The 27,000-nt window shown below is 59.8% G+C and overlaps 3 protein-coding genes across 5 annotated transcripts in view; 1 reads left to right on the top strand and 2 right to left on the bottom strand.

Moving 5' to 3' along the window:
• Window positions 1–7,819, top strand: part of PCSK7 (proprotein convertase subtilisin/kexin type 7) — a 31,434-nt gene extending 23,615 nt beyond the window's left edge. Inside the window, 6 exon segments of the mRNA XM_006102956.3 lie at window positions 4,313–4,469; window positions 4,951–5,045; window positions 6,002–6,095; window positions 6,241–6,328; window positions 6,330–6,359; window positions 6,620–7,819. Of these exon segments, the coding sequence (XP_006103018.1) occupies window positions 4,313–4,469; window positions 4,951–5,045; window positions 6,002–6,095; window positions 6,241–6,328; window positions 6,330–6,359; window positions 6,620–6,904 (749 nt within the window). The 3' untranslated portion in view covers window positions 6,905–7,819.
• A 226-nt stretch (window positions 7,820–8,045) lies between these two features.
• On the bottom strand, window positions 8,046–12,766 carry TAGLN (transgelin). Its single transcript, XM_006102955.3, has 5 exons — window positions 12,658–12,766; window positions 9,540–9,731; window positions 9,264–9,441; window positions 8,909–9,011; window positions 8,046–8,589 (listed from the first exon to the last, which is right to left on the bottom strand). The coding sequence occupies exons 2-5, from the start codon at window positions 9,717–9,719 to the stop codon at window positions 8,445–8,447; spliced, it is 606 nt and encodes a 201-aa protein (XP_006103017.1). The 5' UTR covers window positions 9,720–9,731; window positions 12,658–12,766; the 3' UTR covers window positions 8,046–8,444.
• Window positions 12,767–14,487: 1,721 nt separating this feature from the next.
• Window positions 14,488–26,696, bottom strand: SIDT2 (SID1 transmembrane family member 2). Of its 3 annotated transcripts, XM_023744302.1 has the most exons (27): window positions 26,655–26,696; window positions 26,295–26,416; window positions 25,861–26,025; window positions 25,729–25,774; window positions 25,275–25,376; window positions 25,094–25,177; window positions 24,330–24,429; window positions 24,065–24,130; window positions 23,136–23,229; window positions 22,784–22,836; window positions 22,069–22,140; window positions 21,851–21,922; window positions 21,625–21,687; window positions 20,791–20,909; window positions 20,450–20,523; window positions 20,302–20,368; window positions 19,764–19,837; window positions 19,536–19,659; window positions 19,294–19,411; window positions 18,791–18,927; window positions 18,269–18,377; window positions 18,007–18,083; window positions 17,818–17,864; window positions 17,497–17,602; window positions 16,916–17,026; window positions 15,834–15,947; window positions 14,488–15,756 (listed from the first exon to the last, which is right to left on the bottom strand). In XM_023744302.1, exons 1-27 carry the CDS (start codon window positions 26,691–26,693, stop codon window positions 15,694–15,696), a joined length of 2,418 nt encoding a protein of 805 aa, XP_023600070.1. In that variant the 5' UTR covers window positions 26,694–26,696; the 3' UTR covers window positions 14,488–15,693. The 3 variants fall into 3 exon arrangements, with proteins under 3 accessions (XP_023600070.1, XP_023600071.1, XP_014323801.1); XM_023744303.1 differs by lacking the exon at window positions 21,625–21,687; XM_014468315.2 differs by lacking the exons at window positions 26,295–26,416; window positions 26,655–26,696 and having other exon boundaries at window positions 25,890–26,019.
• Between the last annotated feature and the right edge of the window lie 304 nt (window positions 26,697–27,000).

Here is a 27,000-nt window from a genome sequence, read left to right as displayed (position 1 = left end):
AAAAATCAATAAAATATATTAAAAAAACAAAACAAAAAAAGAACAAAAAAAAACACCAGAAATTATTAAAAACAAACCAAATAGAAATTCTGAAGTTGAAAAGTGACTAAAACATTCACTAGAGGGGTTCAACAGCAGATATGAATTGGCAGAATAGGAATAAGTGAACTTGAAGATAGATTGATAGGAATGCAAACTGAAAAACAGAGAAAAAGGAATGAAGAAGATGAAGAGTCTTAGAGAAATGGTGGACACCATTAAGTGAAGCCATATATGTGTAATGGGAGTGCCAGAAAGAAAGCACAGAGAGGAGCAGAAAGAGAGTCAAAAAAACAATGCCTGAAAACTCCCCAGTTTTACTAAAGAACACCACCTACACACCCAGGGATCTCAAAGAACTGGATTCCAAGTAGGATCCATATAAAGAGATCCATAGACACGTCATTGTGAAAATGCTGAAAGTCAAGACAAGGAGAAAATCTTGAAAGCACCAAGAGGAAAATGACTCCTTACTTACAAGGGAAGCCCAATAAAATAGCCGCTGATTTATCATTAGAAACTGTTGCTCGAGCTGGTTGCTCATTGGTTAGAGTGTTGGCCTGCAGACTGAAGGGTCTCGGGTTTGATTCCTGGTGAAGGGCACGAACCTGGGTTGCAGGCTCGATCCCTGGCTCAGTTCAGAGGGGCATCCAACCAATGTGTCTCTCACATCGATGTTTCTCTTTGTCTCTCTCCCCCACCTCCCTCCCTTCCATTCTCTAAAAAGCAATGGAAAAATATCCTCAGTTGAGGATTTTAAAAAATGACAAAGAGCCCGGCCACTGTGACTCAGTGGTTGCACGTCAAGCTATGAACTAGGAGATCACAGTTCGATTCCCGGTCAGGGCACATGCCCGGGTTGCATGCTCGATCCCCAGTGGGGTGTGCAGGAGGCAGCTGAACAAAGATTCTTTCTCATCATTGATGCTTCTCTCTCTCCCCCCCCTCTCTCTTCATCTCCCTTCCTCTCTGAAATCAATACAAAATATATTTTAAAAAAGACATGAAATTAAAAGGAAAAAGGAACAGTGGAGGCCAGACCACAGTGGATACATTCAAACATATTCAAATTTCTCAAAGAATCAGTTTACTTTTAAAACCATGTACACTCTTTTTTTAAAAAAAATATATTTTATTGATTTTTTACAGAGAGGAAGGGAGAGAGATAGAGAGTTAGAAACATCAATGAGAGAGAAACATCGATCAGCTGCCTCCTGCACATCTCCTACTGGGGATGTGCCCGCAACCAAGGTACATGCCCTTGGCCGGAATCGAACCTGGGACCTTTCAGTCCACAGGCCGACGCTCTATCCACTGAGCCAAACCGGTTTCGGCACCATGTACACTCTTTTAATAGAAAAAAAATGGTAAGGATGAATGGAAAGGTAAGAAGTAGACATAGTGAATATAGACATACTTTTAAAGAAGTTTTAATAGCAAATAAAACATAATATCTGATACTTCTATCATCTTAACATTTACTGGGTACTGTTCTAGTTACTTTATGTATATTAACTAATTTATCAACTCTATGAAGTAGGTGCTGTTACTACCCCCATTTTACAGGTAAGGAAACTAATCCAATTCTCACAGCTAGTAATGGCAGAGCTGAGATTTAAACTCAGGCTGGATGGCTCAAGTCCAAAATTTTTTTCCTCCCTTTTAAAAATAATATGTTTTTATTGATTTTTAGAGAGAGAGAGGAAAGGAGAGGGAGAGAGAGAAACATCAAGAGAGAAACATCAACATCAATCAGCTGCCTCCTGCACACCCCCTGCAGGAGATCGAGCCTGCAATCCGGGCATGTGCCCTGACTGGCAGTCAACCCGTGACCTCTTGGTGCATAGGTCGATGCTCAACACTGAGCCACACCAGAGTCCAAGCTCTTAACAGTAGATGGAAGGAAGTGAGAAGTTGAGGAAGGGTTTATTAGTTTGTGTTTTTCATTTGTAGTAGAAAAGACATAAGCAAAATCTAGCCAGGAAAATGGGTAATTGGGCTGATCCAGTTTGGATTTCTGCCAGATAGCTACTGTGAGTGGCAAAGAAAGCGAAGGAAGCTTGAGAGTGTACGTAGGATGTTGGAGAGGAGCTGCGGGGTCCCAGCTGGTTAGGAGCAAGAGCTGGATAAATTTCTTGAACAGCAAGACAGTGAAGGGTCAAGGAGGGAGAGAGGAAGGTGGAAGGACAGAGGTTGCTTTCCGAGGAGGTGGGACATTGGCTTTGAAGAGTTTACAGATGGAACTGAAGGAAATTCACACACACACAGAGAAGTCTAGATAGATGTTTGCCAACATCTTATCAAGAGTTGTGGGAGCTTTTTTTTTTTTCATTTTTGCTCAACCACTTTTCTAATTTGTCTTCAATTAATTTGTGTTGCTTATCTAATAAAAGCTTCGATGAAAGTTCCCAAAGCATTCAGAATGAGGGAGTCCCAGGTAATGACAAGGCCCAGGGTCTGCTCAGGGAAGGGGTGCTGACATGGGATGGAGAGAGGTGTTTGGAGCCGAGGAGGTAAAGAAACATGAAGTATGGCATCAGGAGGCAGTCCCCACGGTGTCCTAGTGGATAACGGGGTGCGCTCCTCGGGAATGCAGTGAGGGGGCCGCAGCAGGTCGGGAAACAAAGCGGTGTCCCGGAGGCTCAGCCTCTTCTCCTCTTCTTCTCCAGTCATAGCTCTCCCTGCTCACTCACCTCAGCCCTAGGATAAGTAAGGCAGGGACTTCAGCTGGCCTGTCACCTCCTACTCCCACTCCTCCTACCCGGCGCTCTGAAGAGTCACCTTCCTTACGCACTTTTTTTAAAACACACAACTCCACTCTTTTTTTTTTTAATCCATTCTTTTTTTAAAAAATATATTTTATTGATTTTTTACAGAGAGAGGGAGAGGGATAGAGAGTTAGAAACATCGATGAGTGAGAAACATTGATCAGCTGCCTCCTGCACACCCCCTACTGGGGATGTGCCCGCAACCAAGGCACATGCTCTTGACTGGAATCGAACCTGGGACCCTTCAGTCCGCAGGCCGACGCTCTATCCACTGAGCCAAACCGGTCAGGGCACACAACTCCATTCTTGTCCAGTAATCTGTGATAGAGCTTGCTTGTTTAAAATAAGTTCTGAAAGCCCTTCTCGTCTTGGGTCCCTTGCCCCTCCTCAGCGCCTCCGGTCTGTTTATGAACAGGCGCTCCGCCTTGCCTGCGAGGACACACTGGTGGGGAAACGGTGCTTTAGAAAGGCTCTCAATATTCTCCAACTGCGTCTTCTACTTCAGCAGCTTGTTTGTTTAAAAAACATTTTCTTTAAAATAGTTTTAGATTCATAGGAGGTTGCAAAGAAATGTTAGGGAAATTCCAGTTACCCTTTTCCATATGTTAATGTCTTAAATAATTAGAGTACACTATCAAAACCAGGAAAATGGCACTGGTACATTCCAGAGAGCTTATAGCTTATCTAGATTTCACCAGTTAGACATGCAGTCGTGTGTGCGTGTATGTGCATATGCAGTTCTACCACGTGTTGCCTTATATAACCAATACCACAACCACAATTGAGAGCAGTCCCATCCTCACTGCACTCCCTCATGTCACCCACTGGGCCACACTGTCACCTCTGGCCTGCCCCTAATGCCTGGTCTCCATCTCTAGTTATGTTACACGTGAACATTATATAGATGAAATCACACACGATATATCCTTTTGATTTTGTTTTTTATTCCGTTTCCTTGAAGTTTATTTTCTTAAGTAGTTTTTTTTTAATTCTTTATGAAACTACCATTTCTACCTCTGCCTTTGCATATGCCATTTTCCCTTCTAGAATACCCTCTAGCAACCTGCATTCATTTCCTATCTGTGTGCCTGAACCCACCCACTCGTCTGGGTTCTGGTGTTAGTTATGCGTGCCTCACGCCCTAGCATTTCCACTGGCCGGTGGAGGGCAGAGACCATGTCTGACTTACCTTTGCATTCCCAGCATCTGGTGCAGGCCCTGAACTGGAGGCAGTACTGGGGCAATTATGCGTCGGATGCATGAACTGGTGAAGTTCTCCGTTTGGTTCTTGTACTGTGTCTTCTGTGTTGTCTCCCCAACTAGCCTCCAGAGTGTAAAGGGCCTCAAAGCCGCCGCCACCTCCCCTTTACCTGGTGCACAAGGCCCCGGAGTGGCCGTGGGTGCTCCGTGTGGCTTCATGAGCATGAGCCCCTGTGTGCAGGGATGAGGTGGGTATAAGTGTCTGTGGGGCTGGTTTCCCAGCTGCTCAGCCTGACCCCCTTCAGTCAGCAGGACGGACCTGGAGATGTCGGGGCTGCAGACCTTGGAGCACGTGGCCGTGACGGTCTCCATCACTCACCCGCGACGTGGCAGCTTGGAGCTGCGGCTCTTTTGCCCCAGCGGCATGATGTCCCTCATTGGCGCCCCCCGCAGCATGGACTCGTACGTACCCGCCGCCTCTGAGCCCTCTGCAACCAGGGCCTCTCCCAGGGCAGGAGACCTGGCCACGGGCGAGGTCCTGGGCCCATGGCGCCCTTGGCGGCTGGCAGCCGGTCATGATGGGCTTCACGCGAGTGCTTACGGTGCTGACACAGCACTTCACTCCGTGTCCTCCAGTCCTCACGAGGACCATGTGGGGTCGCCTGTGCCACCTCGTTTGACAAATGAGGAAACCAGATGGAGCTCGGGAGTGCCCCAGAAAGCAGCCCTAACCCCAGCTGCCAGCCCCGCCTGTGCTCGCCCACCTCTGCCTCTTCCACCACAGCACGCGGGCATGAGACCCCTGAGCTCAGGGGCAGGGGACCCCTAGCACCCTCCCTCCCTCCCTCACAGCTGGCGACAGCTGCCGCACTTCCAGGGCTGCCACCATGAGAAAAGGGTTTTCTCCGAGGCCTCCAGATTTTCCACTCTCTTCTTCCCCCAGGGACCCCAGCGGCTTCGAGGACTGGACCTTCTCCACTGTGCGCTGCTGGGGGGAGAGGGCGCGAGGGTCTTACAGACTCGTGGTCAGGGATGTAGGTGAGCCTGCCCCCTCCCTCGGGCCCTGCTGTCATGGCTGCCGTCTGGTCCCTCTGCCTCCCAGGTCCACAGACATGGTCCCTGTGGATGCCTAGGGCTGCCATGAGCCAGCTAGGCAGACCAGAGGCAAGCCCCGTCCAGAACTGGCATTGGTGTCACGTGCCCTCTGTGCTGACTCTCGTGTTCCCCAGTGGCTGGTCTGCTTTCTTCAGGGGAGCAACAGAGACTCCTTGTTGACACCCATTTCAAGCCCTTTCGCACATAGCCTGCCTTCGCCAGCCCGAGGCAGGTAACTCTGGGGAGACCGGGCCACCTGCAGGGGTGCAGTGGCTGTGGGAGGCCACCGCTTCAGGGAGGAGACAGGAAATTGAGCCCAGCCTCCCACCTGCCAGTCCAGGTAGGTGTCCTCTAGACTGGTGGTTTCAGCCCTTGATTTAGTAGAAGGATTTTTTTTCCCAAGCAAAACCACAGCTGAAATCTCAAAATATGAGAGAGACAAAGGCAAGCCCTAGCCAGTTTTGCTCAGTGGTTAGAGTGTTGACCTGTGGACTGAAGAGTCCCAGGTTCGATTCCAGTCAAGGGCATGTACCTCAGTTGCAGGCTCAATCCCTGGCCCTGATGGGCACTTGCGGGAGGCAACCAATCTATGTGTCTCTCTCACATCGATGTTTCTCTCTGTGTCTCTCCCCCTCCCTTCCACTCTTTCTAAAAATCAATGGAAAATGTCCTCGGGTGAGGATTAAAAAAGAGAGAGAGGCAAAACTTCTCTGCTTTGGAGTACCATCTTTCACCACCCCTTCCATCCTGAGGGGACCCCAAGAGGCAGATCTGAAGAACCCTGGGCTCAGTGGACACGAGACAGCTCCTTTGGCCAAGCCCTGTCACATGGCAGGAGCTCTGCTGTCTGTGTGGCCGACAAGGGCCCGGCTCACGGCCAACCTCGCTTGCTGCCCTAGGAGATGAGGCGCTCCCGGCCGGCACCCTCCGGCAATGGCAGCTGACCCTGTATGGCTCTGCGTGGAGTCCGGTGGACATCAGAGACAGACAGAGGTAGGTACAGAGGGAAGGGGGCTGCTCAGGCACTCCACCTCCCTGGGAACCCATCCTGCGTCCTCCCACTTCAGCTCTAGGGGGAGGCCGGGCCGGGCAGATGGGACCAAGTTCAACTGGACAGCCTGTCTTTCCTTCTCCACAGACTCTTAGACGACGCCATGAGTGGAAAATACCTGCATGACGGCTTCACTCTGCCCTGCCCTCCTGGGCTCAGAATTCCCGAGGAAGTTGGGTTACACCATCACTCCTAACACCCTCAAGGTGCTCGATAACCCTCCAACTAAAGGGGTTGGGGGGGTTCCCGGGGGGGGGGGGGGGAGCAGAGCTTGGAGGGATGGGCAAGGTGGTGGAAGACAGGGTTGTCCCCCTGCCAGCTGGCACTTCCTAGTATGTAGGTGAATGGTTTGGGGCAGCAGAGGCAGACCCTCGTGGGAGAGAGACTTTCTGAGCTCAGCATTCTGGGCTAGGAAAGGCTGCGGGTCTTGGGAAACGTCCTTAACGTAGGTGTGGGATTCCCCCAGACCCTGGTGCTGGTCGGCTGTTTTGCCACCTTCTGGACTGTGTACTACGTGCTGGAAGTCTACTTGAGCCAGAGGAATGTGGCCTCTCACCCAGTTTGTCGGAGCGGACCCTCCCTCGGGCCCCAAAGAAGCCGAAAAGCCAGGGAGGAGGGGGCCGAACTGGAGTCAGTGCCACTTTGCAGCAGCAAGGACCCTGGGGGAGTGGAGGCGGAGGCCACAGGCCCTCTCATCGCTGCGGATGACCCGGCCCCAGGCCTGCAGGGCAGGGAGGAGCAGATGTGCTGACCGACAGCAGCTCAGCCTGGCACAGGCTCTTCCTCCCCTGCGGGGAGCTTGGCAGCTGCTCCCAAGTCCCGGGAGCCCTGGGAGCAGGTGCTCCAGAGCTCCTCTGACTGCGCTCAGGGAGGCACGGCTTTCCAGGGGGCGCCGGAGTAGCGTACAGAGAACGTGGCAGCAGCACAGGACCTTCCTGAACCGGCAACTTCGGGTGAGAAGGACCAAATGGAATTGGCCCGTCCCTTCCGGGCAGGCCTCCGTCCTCATTTCCCCTGGCCAGGGGTGCGGCCACGGATCCTTGCCCGCCTGTGCAGGCGTGAGAAGGGACCTGCCGTAGCCAGAAGAGCGTCCCAGCGGAAACATCCCTGGAGTCACTTGGGGAGAGGGCGCAGAGGTGGGGACTGGAAGGGCCCGGAATATCCTGTCCTCCGGAGCCAGCAGACTGTCCTCCCCTTCCTGCCTCAGCCTTGGACCTTGGACATACGGGTGTGGCTGTGGTCCCTGCACCCGGTACGCGGCCCTCAAGCCATTGCCTCAGTCTCCCTAATCAGAAGCCACCCCTGAACCCCCGACTCCCTCACCATCCCCACCTTTCATCCCGAAGGGTCAGGACGATGCCCCTGGCCAAGCCAGCGAGGGCCTGGCCCGGCTGCTGCTTCCAGGGGAGTCTGCACAGGACTGGGTCGGGTGCGGCCACTGCCACCCAGCCCAGCCGCCCTGTCCTCCTCGGAAAGTGCTCAGGGAACGGCCTTGCCCCAAGGCCAGCTGTCTGCCAGCAGCTCTGACTCCCTTCTTGGCTCCCCCTCTTCTGAGCTGGTTGGCTGACTCATTTTTTTAACACTTAAGGTTTGATTTCCTCCTGTCACAGCAACTTCTGTGGAGTTTTTTCTGCACAGCTTTTCCAAATAAAAAACTTCCACATAATTCTGCCCCCTCCCATCTCCTCTTCTCTGCTAAGCAAGTTGCCAAGTAGCTCCTCCCCGTCAGCCCCGAGATCTACTCTCCTCTCCCATGGCCTGGTCCTCTGAGAATTGCACCCTGGACCCTGCAGTGGGAGGGGTTCTTCAGAGGGTGTTGGCCAGGGCCTCACAGATGCCCTTTTTCCCAGAACCACACGGAAGTGACGAGGGCAAATCAAACTGCCAGCCAGGCCTGAGAAAAGATTGATGTATATTTTCACCTTGAATTTCAACCCCCAAAATATTCCAGCAAACTTGAGGGGGAGGGGGAGGTTGGGCTGGGTCTCCCTCAATGGGCGTCTGCAGGCTAGGAGGACGGTGGGTTTGTCCCAGCCCAGCCTCCTGCACAGCCCAGGCTGGGGGAGACCGGGGAGGAGGCGGGGAGCTGGGGAAGGCCGGGAGCAGTGCTTCAGAGGAAGAATCGGGCTCAGGGGTGGGGCGAGTTGCCCAAGCGCAGTCCCCTGTGCTCAGTGATGGAGCTCGGAGCCCGGAAGCTGGCTGGGGCGAAGGAACTCGGGTGTGGGAGGTGGGCGAGGAGGGAGGCTGCAGCCGACGAGTGGGGAGGCCGGGCTGGGGGCTGGCCTGGCCCTCTAGCTGATGATCTGCCGAGGCCGCCCGTAGCCCGTCATGCCGGCCTGGGAGGCCCCTCTGTTGCTGCCCATCTGCAGGCCAATGACGTGCTTGCCCTCCTGCAGTTGGCCCTCCGTGAACTCCCGCTTGTGCTCCTGGGCTTTCCTAGAGGAGGGACCGGCCGGTGATCACTCCCAGGCCTGCTTGCTGGCTGCTCTGCCACTCCCTGGCCTGGTCCCTCTCCCTCCTGGTCGTGTCTCTCTCCCCCCCCGCCCCCCCCACCTTCATCTAGCTTGGCCCTCAGGCTAGGAGGCTGGTTGAGCCCCGAGGGTAGGAAGGGAAGTGTCAAATAGTTTTAGGGACCCATGTCCCCTCTTAGACCATGTCCCTCCCTGGCTATCTGTTCCCCAAATCACTCACACCATCGGGGAGCCCAGGCCGCCCCCTTCGCATGCAGAGACCTGCACTTGGAGGAGCCACTTACTTCATAAACCAGTTGGGGTCTCCGCGGTAGTGCCCGTCGTTCTTGGTCACAGCCAGGCTGCCCAGGGCCATCAGGGTCCTCTGCACGGCTGCCAAGTCTTTGCCTGTGGGAAGGCGGGCGGGCACACTTCAGGGCCCTGTAAACAGGACTCCCAAGGCGGCCCCGCCTCACCTCTCAGAAAGACGGCCAACCTCGGGGCAAGGTCACGGCGGAACCTCGAGGCTCCAGGGCCCTGGTGTGTGTGCCCCTGTGAGTGTGCTGTGGTCTCCCTGTACCGCCCACTCCTGCTTCCATCAAAGGAACCTGCCTGAGCCACCCGTCCTCACCCAGCTCCTCCCCCCCTTGTTCTCTGTACCTTCAAAGAGGTCAACAGTCTGGAACATGTCCGTCTTGGTGACGCCGTAGTCCTCAGCTGCCTTCAGGAACTGAGCCACCTGCTCCATCTGCTTAAAGACCATGGAGGGAGGGTTCTCGGGCACCCTCACTGGCTTGGCGCCGTCGGGGTAGAGGCTGTTCACCAGCTTGCTCAGGATCTGCCAGGCAGAGACACGGCTTGGCACTCGGCTCGGGGTGCCTGCCCCAGGACACTGACAGAATGGCACAGCCCGACCCCTCCCCAGGTGCCACTCACCACGCCATTCTTCAGCCAGACCTGGAAGCCCAGGCGGCCGCGATCCGGGCGCCCCACATCCGGGCCGCACTGCACCACGATCCACTCCACCAGCCGCTCCTCCAGCTCCTCGTCGTACTTCTTCTCGATCTTGGATTGCACCTCGCGGCTCATGCCATAGGAGGGTCCCTTGTTGGCCATGGTTGGGGAGAGCTTAGCACCAGGCAGAGAGGGGAGAGGGTAGGGTCAGAACCAGCTGTGCCCACCACCTAAACCCTTGTCTTTCTCCCCTTGCTCCCTGGTTTGGTTTTCTTGGCTCTGCCCCTCTGGGCCAGGCCTCCCCTGTCGGGGCCCCTCCAGCCTTGGAGACCAGGGGGCAGGAGACCGGGTCTGGCGGTCGGGAGCAGGCTGGGTGAACTGTGTTGTGAATGACCAGACATAAGTGTTTTAAGCTTTGCAAGCGATATGGTCTCTGCCATTGTCCCACAAAAGCAGCCTTCGGCAAGACATAGACAAATGACCATGGCTTTGTTCCAATAAAACTTTATTTACACCGTGTGGCTCGGTTGGGGTTGAGAGCCAGCCCCCAATCCAGAGCTCTCTCTTTGGCCACAGGGGACCTGTGGAGGCCTCTGGAGGAGGCCCCAGTGGCCCCAGAAGAAGCCAGCAGGTGTCTGTCCTGCCAGGTGTGAGGTGGTTCCCCGCAGACTCCACGCCCCAGCCCAGAGGGCCCTCCTACCCAAGTCAGCCCTGCCCCTGGCTACAGGAAGAGGCTCCCCCTCCCCGCCTCGAGGGCCGGAAAGAGGGCGCCCAGGGGCTTGGGGCCAAGGCGCTGCATTCCCTCAGGGCAGCTGGTGCCCTGGACTCTCCCTCGTGCCCAGGTCCTCACACCACAGGAGCAGCTTGAGGGACCACGAAGCCAGAGTCCTCGGGACGCCCCAGAGCCAAGGACCTGCCCGTGCAGCCCCATCGGGAGAGCCCGCGGAGGGGAGGGGAGGGGAGGCCGCAGGAGCAGTGGGTCTGGCTGCTCAACTGGCCTGACCACAGGTATCAACCTGGGGCGCTGCCCAGAGTCCAGCTGAGGAGGCTGAGCCGTGCCCTGGCCTCAGGGAGGTCAGAGGTTGAGAAAGAGGGAGTGGCCCAAGGAATGAGTGGTCAGCCTGTTCCCCGGCTCCCTCTCCACACCCTCCTCTGTGGAGGCGACACCGCACCCCACCCCACACTCCGTCTCCTGCCCCCCTTCCCCAGGCCCACGCGTGTCCGCAGCAAAGGCAGTGCAGCTCCCTCGGGGCTGGGACCACCTGGCAGGCGGCTGTCCCTCCGGCCTCACAGCCTCCACCCTCTTCAAAAGGAGCGGGAGAGCAAGCATGGGGTGGAGGATGCATCTTCATTCTGGGCACTGGGCAGCGCACTTTTCTCCTGTGTCCTTATTTGTAACGTGAGGGCGGGGCCGCTCTGAGGACAGGGTTCTCTCAGCACCTCCCTCACATCCCACTCCCCCCTCCCCCCCCGCCCTCCCACCGCCCCCCCCTTCTCCACTAGTGATGCCAAAGAACCCAAGCTTTGCTCTGGGCTACAAACACCCCCTCCCTTCCCCAAACTATTTTGTGTCTCGCCCCTGCCCCTGCTCCCTCATCACCAAGGGCTCCTGGGCAAAGCCCTGTTGGCCGAACTCCCAGTGAGCAAGGACAGGCGATCCCAGCTCATCCTGCCCCCGGCCTCCCTCCTCCCTCATCTCAGCTTCACCCCATCCCAGGGGCTGGGATGGGCTCCACTGTGGTCCAGGCTCACCGTCTTCCCATGCCCTGCCCTCTTTTTAAAAAAACACAAAAATGTTTTTATTAATTTTTAGAGAGAGGGGAAGGGAGAGGGAGAAACATTGGCTGCCTCCTGCATGCCCCCTACTGGGGATCAAGCCCTCAACCCCAGGCATGTGCCCTGACCGGGAAACCTAGGACTCTCAACGCAACTGAGCCACACCGGCCAGGGCTGCCCTGCCCTCTGGAATCCACCCCCCACCCCAGACTGTGCTGGGGGTGAGGACAGCAGGGGAGCAGAGTGTGCGCCCCCCATCCCAGGTTATAGTCTCAGGAGACTCAGAACAGCCAGCCAAGGTGGCCAGTCACATAGTGGCAGCCCTTCGATCTAGAGACAAATGTGGATTTTGATCAGAATCGGGGCGGGGGGGCGGGGGGCGGTGCATGCATTTCACACACACACACACATGCACACACGCCTCCTGGTGAAAAGTGTGCTAGTGCAGCGCTCCAAGAAACCTGGATAAAGACCTGCCCAGCCTCGCCTTGAAGCGGCTGGGAGGAGGGGGAGACCGCCGCACCCAGGGGACGGTCCAGACAAAGGCTCCTGGGATGGCAGGCGGGACAGTCTGCCGCTGGGCTTCCCGCCCCTGCCCTTCGCGCCCCTGCCCTTCCTGCCCCTGCCCTTCGGCTTCTGTCAGCCTCCCCTCCTCAAAGGAAAACACAGCTCAGAGGCACGAGCCCCTGTAGACCCCCTGGGCACAGGGGGCAGGAGAAGAGGCTCGTCTAAGTTCTGGGGGCAGAGAAGAGCCATGCACTGCTACTCTCAATAGACCCAGAGGGGAGCCCAGGGCCCCAGGCCTGGATGCTCCCGGAAGTGCGGGCCCCACCCTCTGCCTGTAGTGAGGTGCCTTCTCTCTCAGTGTCTGGAAGGAGCTGTGTACCCAGAACATCAGCCCTCACCTCTGCCTGCGCCCTGCACCCTGCACCCTGCCTGCTTCAGAATCCAGGGCTTTGCGCCCCTCCCACTGCCACGGGGCTCTCCAGGCTGCTCAGCCCCGGGGACCCCCAAGGGTCACTGCTCCCCAGCACTAGTGACTCACACCTCCTTCAACACCCCCCACCCAGACGACAGGCAGCAGAGCCGACCCCCCTCTGCCCCGCTCTGCTCTGTTCTCTGCTCCCTCCTCACCAGCCAGGCATCCTGGGCACTTCAATAAGCCCAGCTGCCCAGTGAGCAGCGCGGCTCCAGACGCCTCCCGCCATCACCATCCGCTAGGACCACCTCCCACCTGGAGATTAGGGGTGCACTGCCCCGAGGGTGGGCTCCCCACCCGTCCAGGCCCGGCCCGCTCCCTCCAGCCCGGGGCAAACGCACTCACAGGGCTCTGAGGTGCAGGAAGGACTCCGCTCTGTCTGGACTTGGACCGACAGGATGGGGCGCTGGCTGGGTGAGGGGTTTAAAGGCCTGCTCGGCGGTGATGTCAGCCTGATGTCAGCCTCCCCCCGCTCCCCCGGCCCCTCCTGCTGGAGGAAACAGGCTCCGTTCCCCACCCCAGGCCCCCCAGCGACTCGCACAGGCTCCATATTTGGGGAAAGACACCAAGTTGGAGCATTCTGCCAGGGCTGCCCGAGCATTCCCCGCGTGCCTGGGGGATGGAGCGGGCGGGCGGGGCTCGCTGCTGCGGAACCAGCGGGAAAGGCCTTTTATGGACAGGACCACGAAGGCTTCCCGCCGGGCCGGCCGCAGACTTAGGCGGATCCTTCTGCACGGCTCCCTGCCCGAGTTTGAAGGGAGGGGAGACTTCAGGAGGGTCTGCCAGAGAGTGGAAAGGGGTCAAGGGGAGGCGGGGAGCCCCATCACTGAGGTTTGTAGGGGACAGACCAGCCCCCTCTCCTCCTGGGCTTGAGCCCTGGTGGGAGACAGGAACTAACCTTGACTGAGGACTGAATACACGCCCGACGCTGGGCAAATGCTCTCATTTAATACTTGCAGCTGCATCGTGAGAGTTTAACTGTCAGCACCGTTTTACAGACGAGGAAATGGAGGTCAGAGGGCATCTCACCAAGGCCACACGGTGGGTGGTGAGTGGCAGAACCCAGGCATCCGACCGACCTGCCGCCCGCCCCGTGGGAGAAGAGACTGCCAGGCCCCCTTCAGCTGCACCACCTGTCGGGCTGAGCGGGTTCTGCTGGGTGGGCCTAGGGCCCTGCTCTTCAGTTGGGGTGGGACTAAGGGCTCAGAGCAGCTGTCACCTGCTCCCCATGTAGAGGACCACTAAGGCCGGCAGGGCCCGAGACCCAGCGCTGGGGCAGGAGGCTCAGGTGTGCCAGTGCCTCCCTCCGTCAGGAACCATCCCTGCTGATCCTGGGAGCAGACGGACTCCCTCCCCCGGGAAGGAAACCCACGCAGATCTCGCTTGTCCCTGGCTTCAGGGGTCTCAGGGAGGATAAAAGGAGGGAAAGAAGGAGAGACTTGGGAGGAGTCTCGGCTGCCTGCTGAGGTACACGGCCCCACCCCCTCCATCACCCTTGGGCGCCTGCTGGAAGGGCCGAAGTCTGCACTCTACACTCTGCGGGCACACCCACCACCAGCAGAGGGCGGCCCATCAGCCCTCCCCTCCCCACCAGAGGAAACCGCTCCAATCGTGCCCCCAGGATCCCGGTGGTGCAGAGCAATAGTACCTCCCAGTGGTGTCTGTGGGAAGAGCAGGGGATCTGCTTGTGTCCTGAATTCATGTCCCTCTGTGTGCTGAAATCTAACTCAACCTTCCAGGCCATTTCAAAACCCTTCCTCTAGGAGCAAGCCTGCCCTCACGCCCCCACTTACCCACTAGCCATCAGTCTGTTCCCTGAGCGCCACCCCAGCCTTGACCACAGGCCAGGAAGCACTGCCTGCAGCCCTGGGGCTGTGGGGGGCCAGGCGGGCACAGGTCGCTGTGGTTTGCCAGGAAAGGTGGGCATCTCAGGTGAGACAGTGTGGCAAAGGCTTATTCACTCCCCTATGCTCTACCCTATGCTTCTGGCATGAAGCAGGCCCCTCGCCAACATTTACTGAGTTCACACCACTTCTGCAAGGAGAGGAAGGACAGGAGTCAAGGAACTGGTCCCCCTGGTTCCCCCTGGCCCGGGACCAGCACTGGAGAACGATGGCCGTGCTCCATCTCTCTCACATCTCCACCCAGAAAGGGGGGCAATCAGGGTCCAAGAACTGCATCTGTTGTTTCTTTAATCGAATGCAGACTCATTCATAGAAAACAAGTGCAACCACTGCTGGAGACAGACAGTAAACAGAGCTCTGAAAAGATCCGACCCACCTCCTCTCCCAGCCCAGGGCGGCTGCACAAACACATTCCCATCTCAAGGCAGGGCCTGGCCCGACTCCCCAGCCCTGGCATCTGGAACGGACCAGGGAGGGCAAAGGGGGCCCAGGACCAGAGCAGCCAGGGTACCCAGAGCTGGGTTCATTCAGTGTAAACTCCAAGGTGTCACATGCACGTGTGTGACCAACACAGGACTTGGCTGACGACTGGACGGAAACGAGCCAGCCCTGGGCCCAGAGCGAGACTGGAGCGGGGGCAGAGGGAAAGGTCATGGCCCTCCTCGAGCCCCTTCTACGATAGGCACTGGGCTCCTGCGACGGTGCAGGAGGCAGGTGGGCCGGGCTCTTCGTACCCTCCCTCCATGGCCCCCGACTTCTCGGGCAATGTCAATGGCACTAATGCCCCCAGCTGGGGCTTGGCAGGGCTGAGGGCCTGGCCAGAAAAAGGATGAGGGTGAGTTGCTTTTTCTTTCCAAACCTGGTGCTCGCATCAGTCTGGGGCTGATGGAACAGGAAGTGGCCTCGGAATCCAGGCCTCAGGTCAAAGGCAGTTCTCACGCATGAGCTGACCCTCACTGCCACAGAGTCGCAGGGCCCTTGGCAGGTCTTAGCACCATAAGCCTGGCACCAGCTGGCCAGTCCCCCAAATCCTACGTCCCTTCTATCTGGCCGACTAGAGTGGGCAGTGATGGCAGCGAGGTACAACCCCAAAGAGCCGCGGGGCCCTGGTACAGGCCAGAGAATCAGGCCCAGACTGAGGAGCCGGGCACTGGGCTCCCGGCGGAGAAGGGCAGGACAGGTGGGATCTGAGGCAGGAGATGGGCGGGGTAGCACTCCCCCTTTTCCTGCAGAGGGACAAACGGAGAGCCAAGGACAGGGGCCTTGGAAGGTGCCAACACTGATAAGAAAGCAGCAATTTGGCCAACATTTGGAGTTCCAGGGGAGTGGGCCTCCTCCCCGGCAGCGGCAGCTGCAAGGCTCAAGGCCGGCCTGTGACTGTCCGGGGCCAAGCCTGGCCGGGCCGTGGGATCCCACAGCCGCTGCACTGGGCAGGGAGGCAGAGGAGCGCGGCCCGGAGTGAAGCGCGGTGGCTCGGCTAGAAGACGTAGATCTTGTCCCGCTGCACAGTGTCCAGGTCGTCGTCCAGTGTCAGCAACACCTGCGGGGGCAGCCGAGTCAGGCACAGCACAGGGAGCCTACAGCCCCCTCCCTCCCGGCGGCCAGAGGCTCCCGTACCAGGAACGACCCGAACATGGCGATGGAGGAGAGGAAGTGCCAGATGTCATGGTCATCAAAGAAGTCGAGGAGGATGCAGTCCCGATTGTGCTCCCTCGACTCGGCCGGTGTTTTCTGGGCAGGAACAGGGAGAGCTGCCTGCTGACGCGGCCCTGGGGGGACAGCGCTTTCTCCCCGCCTCGCCCCTCGCCCTCATCTCCTACATCTAAGACCAGGCGCCCCTTACAGATGCCTCCCTGCTCTGCCTCTCCTCGCCACTCCACTCGACCTCCTCCCTCAGATTCTCCTCCCTTGGTCTAGGAGCAGAGGGTGAAGAGCTGGAGGCGCTGGGCCTCCTAACTCAGCCCGTGTGGGACCCGTCGCCCTCATCAGCCTCCAGGGCCCTCCAGGCTCCTTTTCTTTCCAAAGCCCAGCTGTCAGGTGACATAGCCCTGTCCGCGGGCAGCGACAGTGGCCGCGCACCCAGGTCTGTAACTTCTTTTCCCACAGACACCAGCTGGGCCTCCGGGTGCCTGGGCTCAGGCCACAGGGAGGACCGAGGCCCTGCCCCGCCCCGAGAGCCAGTCCTCACCTGGCTCCCGCGCCTCCCACCTAGTTCTGCCTCTGCACCACCACCCCGGTCACGGGTCACGGCGTCTGGGACACAGGGCCTTCCCCATCACCAGGGTCCTCAAGGCCAAGAGCAAGACCTGCCTCTTGCAGGCAGTTTTCCTGGACCCTCGCTCCCGGGGCCTGCCCTCTGCCCTTCCGTGCCTGCCCTGCCATCCTGCCAGGAGCCACAGCCCCTCCTCAACTAGACGATTAGCGCCTCGAAGGCAGAGCCCAAACCAGACTCAACTCGGTTACAGGACTGAAGCCTGCCCCACGGCAGGTGCCCTGGAGGCAGAAGACAGCCGCTCCCCGGACAGGTCCCTGGGCTCTTGGCCTCAGCTGCCCCACAGGCCCAGGGGACGCCACGCAGGTTCACTGGCAGGAGGACTGAACACGAAAGCTGCCAGGAAGTGAAGTGCTGCTGCGGGCCGGCCTGAGACTCCGGATGAGCCTGTGGGTGACTCCCCGCCCCCAGCAGGGGGCCCACTCACCTGCCAGGTGCTGAGTCCCTGGAAGAAGAAGAAGAGCGCGAAGCCCCAGACCACGGAGGTGCAGACGATGCAGAGCAGAGGGATGAGCTTGATCCTCTCCCCGCTCCGGAGCTGGGGGGCGTGGGGGGGTGGGGAGAGCAGCTTGAGGGCCACTCCTCACCCCTCTCCTGGCTGCCCAGATGCGCCACGTCCATTACACAGCTCAGCCTGCCCCACACGAGCAGCGGGGTCCTCACCGCCGATGGCCACCCTGCTGGGCCTCCCCGTGCCCAGGACCCTGTGCTGGCAGCGCCCTGGCCAGGCGGCCCTCTGTGTGGGGGCTCCTCTCATACTGGACGGCGCAGACTCAGTGGGCCCCGCCTCCTCACCCCTCCGCACTGAAGTGCTAGTTCCCTGGGCCTCTTAGAACATGCCGGTGCACTGCAAGTGGCCCTTAGGACCAGGCTGGTTCCCGGGGGACACTTGCAAGGGCGTGAGCCACCCCCCGCAAACCTCGCTGGCACAGACAGGTGGGCAGGAAGACGGTCTCGGCCATCTCCCCCCGGAGGCTGAGCAGGGGCAGCGTAGGCTCAGCTCCTCACCTTCATGATGATGTAGAAGGCAAAGTAGAGAAGCAGGTTGCAGATGCCGATGGCCAACAGGTAGGAGGCAAAATCATTGGGGCGCATGATGAGTCCGTAGGCAGCCCTGGCCAGAGGGAGGGAGCTGGTGAGGCAGGGGCGGCCGGGCCAGGAGGGCCTGCTCTCAATCCTACTCCGAGTCGCACGCTAACCTGGGGCTGGCTCAGCGGCTACAGAGGACTCTAGAACCCCAGTGCCCACACCTCTCGTCAGCCCCCATTTCTCACGCCCAAAGGTCTCAGCGCCCACCCGCCAGCTGCCACAGACAGTGGCCAGACTCACAGCGACCAGTTGATGATGTTGCCCATGACCAGCAGCACCATGCGGTCCTAGAGGGAAGCAGAGACGGGCTGAGAGGGGAGAAGGCCCAGGTCGGTCCCCGCACCCTGGGCCTCGGCTTTGCCCCCACCTCCCCCGCTCCTGGAGGGAAGAGAGTAGATGGAGGAAGGGGGCTGGGGAGCAGGCAGGTACCACGTAGAGGGGCCCGCTGCACTGCCGGATGCAGTCCGTGTAGAGCACGTGGAGGATGCGGCGGCAGATCCCCGAGTCTGCAAGAGAGAAGCTTCTTTCTCAGGCTCGGCTGCGCCCGCTGAGGGGGCCAGGGCCTTTGAGGCCACCGCTGTGCGAGGCCTCATCGAATTCCTCACCCGGGGAGTCCTCCAGGCCCAGTGAGAGGGCAGACCCAGGCCACAGCCCCTCACCCTGGAGGCCCCATCCCCGCCCCTGCCCTCACCCAGCTTCCAGCGGCCCATGTAATAGAGCTGTATGCTGAGGAGCAGGGTGGCAACAATGTGGATGACTGAGAAGACAATCCAGAACGCCGTGTTCCCTTTGCCGAAGACCTGCCGGTGCCAAGGGCAAGGCTGAGGGGCACGAAGGAAGCTGCTCCCCAGCCCACCCTCCCGCTGGAGGAGTTGGGGGAGAGGGGAGGTGCAGGGCCCCCTGTGGGCCAGGGAAGGAGCAACGCTCTGCTGCAGGAGGTGGAGAGGATGGAGAGGGTGGAGAGGGAGGAGAGAGAGGGGAGGGTGGAGAGGGAGGAAAGAGGGGATGGAGAGGATGGAGAGGGAGGAGAGAGAGGGGATGGAGAGGGAGGAGAGGGAAGAGAGAGAGGGGGTGGAAAGGGAGGAGAGAGGGGATGGAGAGGATGGAGAGGGAGGAGAGGGAGGAGAGAGGGGGGGTGGAGAATGGAGAGAGAGGAGAGGGAGGAGAGGGGGCACGTGTGCGCGTGCAGGCACATAGCTGGTTCAGGCCTCACCACGCCCAGCACCGAGAAGAAGATGACCACGGCCAGGCATGCGTAGGCGCTGTAGGCGCTGGCGTTGATGTCCGGGTGCCGCTTCTGGTAGAGCTTGAGCATGCAGAGCCCGGCGATCATGTACATGAATGACGTGTCTGCAGTGAGGACGCCCCCGTGAGCTATAGCACCACTACCGAGCCTCCACAAGGACCCCCGGCCCCCACAACCAGAGTGCGAGAGCGCCCACCCTGCCCCAGGCCACAGAGCCAGCTGGTGGTGGGCTGGAGCTGGCCCTCTGGTCCCTTCACTGTCCCTACGCCCCTGCCCCCGACTGGCTGTCACCCACAGTCTGACTTCCCGTCAGGGACCACATTGCAATGATGTCCGTGTTCTGAAGGAAGGTCACAAACCAAGGAAGGGGCGCCACACTGTTCCCCTGCAGCTGCTGCGCCCGGGGACCCTGGGCGACGGGGACGGCGGCGACATGGGCAGGTCCCCGCTCTGGGTTCAGCCCCACTCACCAAACTGGAAGTTGGTATAGTTGGGGCAGACGTGGTAGCAGGCGCTCAGCAGGCCCTCCATCATGAGGGCTGTGCCCATGGCGTAGAACAGGCCGAAGTGTTTGGGGATTCCACACTCCTGGGGGGGTGGGGAGAGGAGGTGAGGCAGGAAGGGACCTGCAAGAGGGAGCTCCTGAGAGGAGCAGGCTGTGGGCAGCGGGAGTAGGGAGGGCGGGCGGGGCAGCCAGGCCGCAGGCTCCCACCAGGGCGTAGAGGTCGTTGCGCAGCAGGGCCCGGTTGTGGTTGATCTCCCGCTGCAGGATGATGAGCAGGAAGAGCAGCCCCAGCAGGATGTACCCCAGGTTGCTGAGGATGTTGTTGAAAGCGCTAGGAGGGGCACACAGGACACAGGCCTCAGCCTCTCCCCGTCCAGGCAGGCACAAGGAGCCTGCCCCTTCCCGGCCACCACTGGCCTCCCAAGAAGGTCCTACCTGAGGTTGCCCAGCGGGTGGGCGCAGAGGAAGTTGTAGTAGCAGATGTCCTGATTCCCTGTGACATTCACCACCTGCAGGAAGGGGAGGAGGGGCTGCTATGGCACCAAGCTCAGCCCCATGCCCTGGGGAGGAAGAGCCAGGCGCCAGCAGGGGCCACCCCACCCCACCCCACCCCACCACGGACAGGAAGTGCCCCCAGCAGGTGTGTGCACAGGTACCCCAGGCAGTCCTCTTTGTGACAGTAACTGTCGACCCTCTCAGGGGTGGCTGACCCCCTGGGTGTGACGGTGACTAAGTTCTGACTGAAGTACAGGGAAAAGGGAAGGGACCTGCATCCCACCAATCCCTGCAAAACCTGGGGGGAAGCCATCACTGGGACTGTGCTGTCCCCATTTTTCAGATGAATAAACTGATGCTCAGGGAGGTTAAGGGACTGGCTCAAGGTCAGCCAGCTGGTGAAAGCCGGGATTTGAACCCAGTCCCGGCGACCTCAGCCCTATGCTTGCTCCGGCCCGGGGAGCCAGCCCCTGCTCACCGTCTGGTAGGTGATCACCAGCTGCACCACCGGGAGCGCATAGAAGACAGCGATGGTGGCGATGTTCCTGAGAGAGACGGCGGTGAGGCGGAAGGGCCCAAGGCCACCCCACCCCACGTAAAGGGAAGCCATTCAGCCCTCCACTCACCAGAAGTAGATCTGGTACTTCTTGCGCAGAACACGCTTGTCCTTGCGTGCCAGGTCGGCCACACAGAGGTATTGCTGGGGAGAAGCTGGAGTGAGGCCCTCCCCGCACCAGGGAAGAGAGCACAAGAAGGGCTGACACCGATGGGCAGGGCTCTGGGCCACCTGCTGCTGCTGGCCCAGCAGCCCAGAAGAGCTGGCCGAGCCAGAATCTGTCTCGCCCCAGGGGGAGACCTCCTGGGCTGCACAGGAACTCTCCCTGCCTCAGGAGCCCTGAGCAGGACCACCCCGGCGGGCGCCAGACCTTGGTGTGAATGACAGACCTGGAGCGAATGCCTGACTGACCTTGGTGCGAATGACGTTCTTGTCGGATTCGATGTCAGTCAGCGTGTCATAGTCCTCCTCCTCCACGGAGCTCATGGAGTCCAGCCGTGGCCGCGTGCCCACAGGGTCCAGGGGGCGGTCTGGGGAGAGCAGGCAGAAGGGGTCCCAGTGGGCACAGAGCTCAGGGTCCATCCCCACCCACCTGGGCAATTGTCACAATTTCTAGGCAGAGGGAAGAGGCAAACTGGGCTCAGAGCGGGGGTCGTGGTGGGCTCAGGCCCTGGGGGAGGCACCAAGTACTCCTAAGTCCTTGGGGGAACCAGCGTGGGCTCTGCAGAGGCCACTACCTAGGCATGCGCCAGCCTGCCCCTCGCTGAGCGGAGGCTCCCAGGCCAGGACGCTGAGCAGCCCCAGCCCCAGCCCCAAGCAGCAGGACTAAATCTGGCAGAAGTCATGCTGATTAGAAGGCGCCCAGCCGAGTGGGTTCTGAGGAGGCACTGGGTGAAGACCAGTGGGCCCGAGGGTCCGAGGCGGCTTCAGCCTGTCCTGTGCCCCCGCAGCTCCCTCCCGTGGTCCCTGCTTGACCAAGGCCCCGAGGCCAGGACATGCGCCCCTGCCAGAGGCCCTAGCCCAGGCCAGGGAGCCAGGTGCTGGCAAACGTGACAGCAAACAGGACATCTGGCCGGGGGAGGGGTGCCAGCCCACCAGGCCTGCTCATCTCAGAACACACAGAGCTGGCAAGCATGGGCATTAGAGGGGGCCATGCGCAAAGCTGCTTCCTGGCCCCAGCTGAGGGCCAGGGCGCCGCCCGGCAGAGCTGATTGGCAGAGCAGCTCCTCCCCTCCCCACATCTACCCATGGCAATGCACAGCTGCCGCATCTGGCCAAAGGGAAGGCGCCGCTTGAACTGGTCGTGCCCTTCAAAGGAAAGGAGAGTTACCAGGGAAGGGGAGCCCAGGAGGAATGGCCGAGGAGGGAGATGGGGGGAGACAGCAGGCCCTTCCCGGCCCCAGCGTCTGGCAGAGAGGCGACCGCCCACCGACAGGTGTCCAGGTGTCGCCGCACTGCCCGGCCCACTCACCCTGGTAAGTGTAGGAGAGGTCCGCGGTGTCCATGCTGTCAACCAGACCCTCGGTGGACCCGGAACAATTCTCTGCAGAACAGTAACTGGTGAGCACAGGCCTCAGGCAGGGCGGAGCCGGGCTCTGAGGAGGCTGGCCCCCACTTGCCCCATGGGGAGGCAGCCTCCTCGGGAGACGAGGCTGGGAGTGGCCAGCAGTCGCTGGCACTGATACATACCGAAGGAGCCATAGTTGTAGCCATCATAGGGGGAGCTGCCAGGGAAGGGGTCAGCTAGGACCCGAGGGTGACCTGCAAGGAGACATCAAGGTCCCCTTAGCCCTGGGAGCAGAGAGGCCAAAAGCCATGGAGAAGAGACACAGAGGAGCCATGGCAGCAGCAAAGAACAAGCACCAGCCCCAGCAAGCACAGCTCACTCCCACCGCCTCCCACCTCGCCCTCCTCCCATGTGTGTCCCCAGTGGGAACCTCGCCACCCTTGTCCTCCATGAAGAGAGATACCAAGGAACAGATGTGCCTCCACTGCTAGCAGCGAGGAAGGACAGCATGCCTGCCAGGCCCCCAGCACCCTGTGCCCCGCTCCCACTCTGGGCTCCAGCCCCTCTGCTTACCAAGGAGAGAAGCTGAGAGGGAAGGTCCCAAGCAGGAGGGAGGACAGAAAGAGAGGAATGGCAGAAAGGAAGAGAGAGTGAAAGGTTAATAATCCCCGAGATGTGAGCCCCCGTGTCTGCGGCAGACCCAGTGCAGCTGGCCCGAGAATGGTCAGGTGGCAGCCTTAGACGAGCGAGGCGGGGACGGCAGGCAGTGCCCCAGCCCCACGGCAGTGTCACTCCCAACCTGGATATCCGGAAGCCCGCAGACAGCGCCTCCAACCCCGAGGGAGCCACCCCCCAAAACACACAGCACTCTGCCCTCCCACCCAGGCCCTCCAGTACCGCTTTCTGGGCAGGCTCGGTCCACCGCCAGCAGCAGGGTCTTCTTCCTCTGCCTGCAGGGACAGAACCCAGAGGCAAACCTGAGGGGCAGGACAGGGTCCCTCCACCCTCCCCACCCCATGACCCTGTCCTTCATTCATGGTCCTATGGCTCTTCCCAGGCTGGGAAGCAAGGTGGGAGTCTCCCTGCTTGGAAAGGTCGAGAGCAGGGGCTGGTTTCCAGAGAGGCCCCTGGACCACAGACCTAACAGGGGCTGCTTTCTTCTACCCTGGGGGCTCAGACCGTGCCAGGCCATCTCCCCAAACCCCACCCCCTGTGCCCCAGAGCAGAGGGCCCAGCAGTTGCTCCTTACCTCCAGTTCTCCCAGCAGGCCAGGAGGATGGTCAGCAGGTAGAAGGAGAGGAAGATGCCCAGGCAAAAGAGCATCCCAGCCACGTAGGCCTCAGCTGTTGGAAGGAAGCAGGACGCCGAGCACACCAATCACGGCGCCCAGGGCCCAGCGAACCTCTCACCACTTCTCCCCTCAAATGCTAAGGCCCAGCCAGTGTGCCCAACTGGCCGCTCCCCAACTCCGCCAAACCCTGCCTCGGTTCCTCCTGCGCTCCTGTTGCTCCCTCTGCAGGAACTCTCCCCTCTCCTTCTTCCTCAAAACTCCACCAGGACTTAACCTTCAGCACACAGCAGGGATCCTCTAGGAACCGGCCCTCCTGCCCCCAGGGCCCTCGCAGCAGCGGCTCCTGTCCTCTAGATAGGCGCTCCCCAGGGACGCAGCTGGAGCACCTGGCACACAGATGTGCTCCACAAATATTTGCTGAATAAAGAATCCGCATAGGAGAGGCAGCGTCTTCCCTCCCACCCCACCTGATGCTTTTATCTCCCACTTTCTCATTACAAAGGGCCCGTTCCATCGCTCAGTAAATATTTACTGAGCATGACTAAGAGGCCGGTTCTTCCTACCAATTTTGCACTAAACTTCACAACTTAGTGAGATCACAGGGACAGATCCTATTACCCCTGTTACAGAGATAGGGAAACTGAGGCCCAACGAGATTGCCCTGCTGCTAAGTGGCACAGAGAAAACCAGACTCAGCTCGTTGCTCTTTAGTCATGGACTCGGCACCAAGTTTTACTGGGGCTCACCTCGGGCCTCCCATCACGAAGCCCACCAAGAACACGGCCCCTTCCCACCCGGCAGCCTGGCTGAGTAGGCCTCATCCCCCTTCCTACCCCAGGGCCGAGAGGCAGAGCCGCAGGCCAGTCCAAACCTTCACCCACACTCACATGTGACTGCGCGAGACACCAGCACGGACAGGGTTTTCTGGCGGTGCCCTTGATCAACCGGTTCATCTGGAAGTAAAATGTCAAACTGGCAAACAAAGAGCTGCCTAAAGCTTAGCTAGAGCTGGTGGGACCAGCCCCGGGAGTCTGGGGCTGAACACCGGTATCCCACGGGCCCGCGAGTCAGTCACACAGGCTCCTCTGCCTCCCAGGAAGGGGCCAAGTCCTCCCCCCCGCCCCCCCCGCCAGGCCCGGGGCACAGAGTTACCTTCCACAAAAGGGTAGAAGGGCAGGGAGCCCCCGCAGGCCTGGTCTTCCGTCTTCACCACCACCACCACGTAGAAGCTGTTACTGGGGAAGTCTTTGCGCTGCAGGGTGATGACGACGACATCATCATCACCATCGTCATGGGATCATCAATGTCATCATCAGCACCATCCTTTTCTGAAATTCCTTCTTTGGGCCAGAAATTATGCTAACCTCTCTTTATGTGTTATTTTACTCCATCCTCCCAAAGGTCCTAATGAGACAGTATTACCATTATCGCTGCTGGACAGGCTCGGAAGTTAGCTTAGGGTCATGCTGCCAGTAAGGGGTAGAGCCACGATTATCTGATCCCAAAGCCTGAGCCCAAAGCCGGGCGAGCAAATGCGTGTCCCCCTATCACGGAGCCCAGGGGAAGTGGAGGGCCACAATGCCTCTGGCAGCTACATGACTGAATGTCACAACACATGGCGTCCCTCCCTGCGCCGGCGTCGGTTCCGCCCTCGCCAAGTGCAGGCACAAAGCTTCAGCGAGGCCCTTTCCTCTCCTTGCTTTCCTCGCAGTGAATGAGTGGCCACGACAGCCAGAAGGGCATGCTGCTCTTCCCTGTCCCCAAAGGCAGCTGGGATTCTGCTTCAACCCCAAGTCTCAGGGACCAGTGGGCCGAGACTCAGTCTTGTGGGGAGGGGAGGAGGGGGCAAGGGGAAAGGAGCAGGGTCTGGAAAGCCAATCCCCAGCCACCTCTCGCCGGCCCATGTTCGTCCCTACCTGCACAGTGATGGCTGCCTTCTTGGTCATAGTCTGGTACATGCCGATGAAGGCCACGTTGTTGTCCAGGTCATAGACAGGGCACTGCAGAGGGGGCAGCAGATGCAGGGACCTGGGCCGTGTCCCCTCTCGGCAGCAGCCCTACTACCACGGGGGGAGTGTACGAAGGCAGGCCACTTACCAGGACATCCTGGATAGAGATGACCGAGCAGGGGAAGGCCTTGTTCGAGGTCACCTTGACAATCACTGAGTCTACTCCCTCCGGAAACTCGTACTTGAAATACTGAGGGTGGAGGGAGGGCACAGGGTGAGCCGTCTCAGAAGGATGCCCCTCTGCCCTCTAGAAGGGGTCCGTGTGAGAGGCCTTGACTCTCAGCAGCCCCCTTTTGTGGACACCCTCCTGCTGACATCAGCTGGGCACTCTGGACAGGGCCCGAGGCCGGCGGGAGAGAGGGCACAGACCCCGTCTCCCACTTGCCGTGCTGCCTCCCGTTACCACCTTTGGGCCAGAGCCTCTGCTTCCAGACTCTCCAGGGCGAGTCCAGCCAACATGGAACTCCCAGAAGACCACCAGCCGCTCCCACCTTCCACTTCCCCATTTATTCTCTCAAGGGGCAGTCAACAGGGGACCCTACCTGAGGCTGCGCTGCTGTTGTATTGAAGCTAAAGAGCTCCCCGGTCCTGTAGGGCAGAGAAGAGCCCCCCGGTCACCCTCAGAGCTGAGGAAGGAGGCCAGTCCCACCATCCCCTCGCTCTCCCCTGCGGACCTGAGCACGAAGTCGTCCATTCGGCTGACCTGGAGCTGGTACCTGGAGTTGACCGGCGACAGGGTGGACACATCCACGTAGAAGAACTGGACCTCAGACTCATTCTTGGTGGGGGGCTGACACAGCGTTCGCTCCACCTTCTGGTAGAGGTACTTGCGCTGAAACCTATGACCCAAAGCAGAGTCGGGACGTGACTACTGTCCCAGCCGGCACGTGACTGCAGAGGAACAAGGCCCCATTCCTCCACGCTGGCTCTCTGCCACCCCTACCCCTGCCCCACCAGGCTGACAGGCCTCATGCCATTGACCAGCCTCCTGGTCTGGGGACGGAGAAGAGAAGCAGAGGGGCTCCTGGGTGGTTGGAGGCCCCAGAGTGAGGCTCTAGGCAAGGCCTCACCTGGGCCTCCCCAGCCCCGGTCCCCAGGTCCTACTCACAGCCCTCGCAGGATGAGGGGCACCTGGAAGGACACCACGGCCTCCTTCTGGCGGACCACGAACAGCAAGGGCGCCCCCTTCTGCTTGCCGAGGATGTTCACGGACACACGCACCCCTTCCGTCTGCAGGGAGAGAGATGCCTCAGCGGAGGGAGGGGACCACCGCTGCCACCCGCACTCAGAGCCCCAGAGACTCTTTCCCCATCCCGGTCAGGCTGGGCGCTCGCCACGCCCCTTCTGCCAGGGCAGCCCCTCTGCAGGGGCTGGTGCCGCCGCAGGAGGCGAGCTCCTGGGCGGCAGGTCCCAGCCCGGCACAGGACCTGAGCGACTGCAGGGCCTCACTTCCCACCAGGAAACGCACGGAGATCTTGGGCACCTCCGGTGCCTCATTCCTGCCCATGCCCATGGGATGCCACACGTGTGTGTACATGCGCACACACGCACAGACACGCGCGCGCACACACACGCACATGCGCGCACACGCGCGCGCGCACACGGACATGGGGGAGTAAAAAATGCTTCTCCACTTTCTTCCTCGTGAGCCAGAAGCTCCCACTCCCCACGCATCAGCACCGGGGCAGCGGACACAGGGGCTGCTGAAAGCCAGGAAAGGAAACTGTCCCGGCTCAGCCCACGGGGCGGGGCTGGGGAGGTGCCTTCCCACCTCTGAGCCTCAACTTCCTCCATAAAATGCAGACACGCTCAGC

The sequence above is a fragment of the Myotis lucifugus genome, unplaced genomic scaffold (genome assembly GCF_000147115.1).
Source record: "Myotis lucifugus unplaced genomic scaffold, Myoluc2.0 scaffold_448, whole genome shotgun sequence".
Lineage (NCBI taxonomy): Eukaryota > Metazoa > Chordata > Mammalia > Chiroptera > Vespertilionidae > Myotis > Myotis lucifugus.
This window is presented reverse-complemented; position numbering and strand designations above follow the sequence as displayed.

Coding starts and splice junctions, on each gene's coding strand:
- SIDT2 (XM_023744302.1), bottom strand. CDS start 26,693: ATGGGCAGGAATGAGGCACCGGAGGTGCCCAAGATCTCC. Junction 23,230..24,064: donor GGTGTCTCGCGCAGTCACAT/GTGAGTGTGGGT, acceptor TCCTTCCAACAG/CTGAGGCCTACGTGGCTGGG. Junction 17,865..18,006: donor GCAGCGGGCCCCTCTACGTG/GTACCTGCCTGC, acceptor GCTTCCCTCTAG/GACCGCATGGTGCTGCTGGT.
- TAGLN (XM_006102955.3), bottom strand. CDS start 9,719: ATGGCCAACAAGGGACCCTCCTATGGCATGAGCCGCGAGGTGCAATCC. Junction 9,012..9,263: donor GACTGTTGACCTCTTTGAAG/GTACAGAGAACA, acceptor GCCTTCCCACAG/GCAAAGACTTGGCAGCCGTG. Junction 8,590..8,908: donor GACCCCAACTGGTTTATGAA/GTAAGTGGCTCC, acceptor TCCCTCCTCTAG/GAAAGCCCAGGAGCACAAGC.